The sequence below is a fragment of the Otolemur garnettii genome, unplaced genomic scaffold (assembly GCF_000181295.1).
Source record: "Otolemur garnettii isolate 467f Iridium unplaced genomic scaffold, OtoGar3 scaffold00087, whole genome shotgun sequence".
Taxonomy (NCBI): Eukaryota; Metazoa; Chordata; class Mammalia; order Primates; family Galagidae; genus Otolemur; species Otolemur garnettii.
Window position 1 is genome coordinate 8,086,808 of NW_003852482.1, and position 4,041 is coordinate 8,090,848.

The following is a 4,041-nucleotide window of genomic DNA, read 5'->3' on the forward strand; positions in this document are numbered from 1 at the left end:
CTCAAAAAAAAAAAACAAAAAAAACCCACAACTGCTTGTCCCACCCAAAGGCTCCCTCAGGACAGCTTGGGGCTCAGCCTGGAGCCCAGAGGGCTGCTTTCCCCAGAGACAGCCACTGTGAGCATGAGGATTCCTTCTGTGGCAGGCCATGGGCTAGGAACTTCACATCTGTCCATTCCAGGAAGTTAACCTGTGACTGTCCCCATTTTATAGATGAGGAAACTGGGGCTCAGAAAGATTCATAATATACTTACAACTCTGTAGCTGAGATTGAAACCCAAGTTTCTGTTCAGAGCCCACTCTGCCATTGTCCCTCTGTCCAGGGGACAGACCAGGTTCAGGCTTAACCCAAACTGAAACACTTTAAGTCTCAAACACTGTAGCTCAAAAGAAGGGTATCTGATGGGAGCTAAACAGTTGTGCTGGGATGGGACAAGAATGAGGCATGAAAAGACACATCTCACACAGGTGACAGGTGCAAAAGAGAGGCTTTAATCCAAACAGCAATGAAGGCGCAAGGGGCCGAGTGCATGGGAGGAGCCAGGAAGGCAATGGCCCAGTCCTGGGAGGAAAGCAGGCACTGGCCTCCCCTAGGAAACGTCTGTGACTCTTGTAGCTCCTGTCCCAGCCTTTGCAGACCACCAGCAAAATCCTGGGTCAAGCCCCTGTGTTGTGCTTCTCAGTGCTCCCCCTTTCCAAAGGGTGTGTGTACCCAGATTTAGACAGGGTGGTGGAAAAGGGCAGGCCTGGGCAGGGGGACCCCTTAACCTCAGGAACTGGCATGCTGTTGCCAGGTCCCCTTGTCCCCCATTGGGCCTACCCAGCCCTTGCCTGGCCCAAACCATCCTTAGAGCCAATGCCTCAGCTTGGGGGCTATCACTTACCTCATCCCAAACAGGCAAAGGGCAGGTTTGGGAAGAGGCGAATAAGGGAGCAAGGTTGCTGCCTCTGGGCCCACCCACCCACCCACCCACCACCTGACCAGCCTGTTAGGAGGGAGCAGAAGTTTCTGCCACCTCTCCTCTGCCAGGGAAGTTCTGGAAAGACAGGCCTCACTCAATCAGCCAGGGCCTGCCAGGAGCCCAGTGCCTATCCAAAAGGGCAGCTTCCATAGCTGGGCTACTCTTGGGTTGAGGGTAGGAAAGGGAAGACATGTGGCTACAGCCAAGAAACCCAACAAAACCAATGGCCAGAGAGCAAAAAAACAAAGATGAAGCTGCTCTGGCTAATAGGGGTCTTAAGACCTAGGGGGGCAACAGAAAAAGGAGCCTGGGAACAGCACCAGCCTCGGACAGCTGAGACCGCCACCCCGCCCCACCCCACCCAATGCTGGCTGTCAGCCTCAGCCTCCAGCTCTGCAGCACACAGACACCCACTCAGCATGGCTTGGGACCCACCCTGTAAGGAACAACTGCTCTAACCCTGGAGGCATCGGAGGCATCACTGTGGAAGGGAAAGCAAGGAAACAGCAGCAGACCCTGCTCTCCCTGCTGGTTCATAGAACAGCCCTGGCCTCAAAATGAGACTCATCAGGAGGGAAGGGAGGATAGGAGGCCAGGACAGGAGAGGGTGGCCCAAGACTGGGGCCCAGTCCCTCTCTTTGTGCCCATCTACCACAGGGCAGGTTAGGAAACTCGCCACACTTTGATCACGTCTCACAACTTGGGTCCTTCAGCCTTATGCTCTGAGGCCCCCACACCCTGCGCTTACCACCCCACCCAGTAAACAGCCTCTAATCAAACAGAAACAACGAGGAAGGGGGCAGGGAGGGGACCATAGCTGGGGTGGGGAAGGCGAGCCCAAGAACTAGGTGGCTCAGGCTCCATGGTGTGGCCCCTCCTAGCCAGACGTGACGGGATGGATGGGCAGCAGACTCCCGAACTTGAAGTGCTGGATCACAGGGAACTTCTCCAGGCACTGTGAGGAAGGTGGGGGAGAACAGAGAGGTAAGGGCTGCACTGTACACAGAGGGACCATGGTGACTAGAGCAGTTCCCAGGTGTTCATTCCAGGCCCAGAAGGGGCCCATCCAGAGCAGCAACCTCAAGGAAAGGTGAGGCTTCCTACCTTCACCCTTACCCCCTCCCATCCAAAGACCTCCACTCCCAGACAATCAGACCCACCAAACAATGTGAGAGACACAGGGAAAGGGAGAGGGAGAAAGAGCACGAGCATGCCAGCCCAACCCACAAAGCAGAAGCCAAGAAGAGAGGCGGCCAAGTGACATCACCTGGCCCAGAGGGAGAACTCAGGGGAAAAAACTCTCCCAATCTTTGGGTCCCCCTAGCCCAGGTCCTGGCCCTGGAAAAGCACTGTGGGGACATTTGAACACAAGCCCAAGAAGAGGCCCATTTTCTCTAGTTTTCAGTTCTCTGGACTGAAAAAGGCTTCTTGGCGCTTGGAGTGAGACAATAAGAACCAGCTGACATCCTGTGTCCTCCCTCCCCCCAGCAATTCCCAGCATCCCTGGATAAGCACTGAAGAGAGTGATGGCTGCACAGCTCAGCCAGCCCAGGCCCCTAGCTGGGCTTATCATAGATCTGGCCTGGTTCAGAGGCAGCCCAAACCCAGCTCCCAGCCTCCCTGAGTCTGCACTACTGTGCCCACCACACTGGTCCTGGTCACCAGCTAGCTCTCACAGGCAGTGGCTCCAGGCATAAAAGGGGCAGACCTGCCAGGCTGGCCTAGGGCCTCCTCCCATACCCTTGGCCACAGAAACAACCAGTGCTGGGTACCTCCTGGCTGGAATGCAGCAACTATGGCTCCAGCACGGGTGAGAGCCTCACTCTGTGGCTGCAGTCTTAACCTCCAACTAACTGAGGGCCCAGTTCCCTCACCTCAAAAACCAACTGCAGAACGGAGGAAGGAGAAGCTCACAGAGTAAGGAGGCCCAGCCAGCAGTATGTATCCTGGTGGACAGTGGCCCGTAGGCCAGGAGGGGAGTGGAAGGATGGGCCACTAAGCTCAGAGAGGAAGCAAAGCAGAGGCCACAGCCAGGATCCTAGGCCTGAGGCAGAGAAAGTAGGAAACAGGCAGCTATGGGTAGTCTCTGGTGGGAGGAAGGGCAGCAGGGCCAGGCCAGAGGCAAAGGCAGCTGCCATAGTGCTTATGTCATGAGGGAAGTGCTGGGAGTTAGTACAAGCATTCCCCCCCAGGGCCCTGAATTCCAGAAGGGGTTAAAGGTCAACTTGCTTCTAGCTCTCACAGAGGAGAAGCAGCAAAGGCAAGAGGGGGCAGGGGCAGAAGTTCTCTCCACTCTGCCCACAGGACCCTAGAACAAGCTTCCTCCAGCCACAGAGAAGGCAGGAGCTGGGCTGAGGGGAGAGGCTGCTTGAGGCAAAGGAAGTTGAAGGTTCTAAAACAAAAGGGAGCCTCCACTCAGGCCTCAGGGAACCTTACTCCCATACCTGGGCAGAGCAGCCCCAGCAGCCTGTGCCCTCAGAGACCTTCCAAGTGGACCTTCCAGGAGAGTCCAACCCCTAGGCCCTCAGGGGTTCCAGGAATTCAAAGGGGAGAAGGTACTCTCCAAGCACTGAGCAGGCCCTTCTGGAAGGCAACACCAGCACATTGGTGGCCCTGGGGAATGACCAGCCCCACCATCAACTGCATGAGACCTCCTCAGAGCACTTGGCTCTTTACTTCAGAAAGTCCAGGCACCTTGGAAACGCAGTTAGTCCCAAATCTTGAGGCCACCTATGGCAGGTTGGTCAGGCTTCTCTGGCAGCTTTGGTAAGCCAACTCTCCTGCAGCAGCCAACTCTGGATGGTGGCAGGTCTTGCTAACCCCTCTGAACTGCAAGACTGTTAGGCCTCAAAATTCTGAAGACATCTGAAGGTCCTTTGGACCTCTGAGCAGGCAGCATGCCATCCCATGGACACTCCTGGACCAAGGACTAACTTATCAGTGAGCACTAAACATTGCAAAGACTTGTTATTCTTTTATTTTCTTTTGGCCAGGGCCAGGCTTAAACCCACCACCCCCAGTATATGGGGCCAGCACCCTACTCCTTGAGCCACAGACGCTACCCTTTTTTTTTTTTTTT

The 4,041-nt window shown here is 55.5% G+C and overlaps 1 protein-coding gene across 3 annotated transcripts in view; it reads right to left on the bottom strand.

The window, feature by feature from the left end:
• Positions 1-469: 469 nt before the first annotated feature.
• PTPA (protein phosphatase 2 phosphatase activator) overlaps positions 470-4,041 on the bottom strand; it is a 36,341-nt gene continuing 32,769 nt past the window's right edge. For all 3 annotated transcript variants that reach the window (XM_023516219.1, XM_023516218.1, XM_012808249.2), the window contains one exon: positions 470-1,917. In XM_023516219.1, the coding sequence (XP_023371987.1) occupies positions 1,840-1,917 (78 nt within the window). In that variant the 3' untranslated portion in view covers positions 470-1,839. The remainder of the gene's footprint in view (positions 1,918-4,041) is intronic.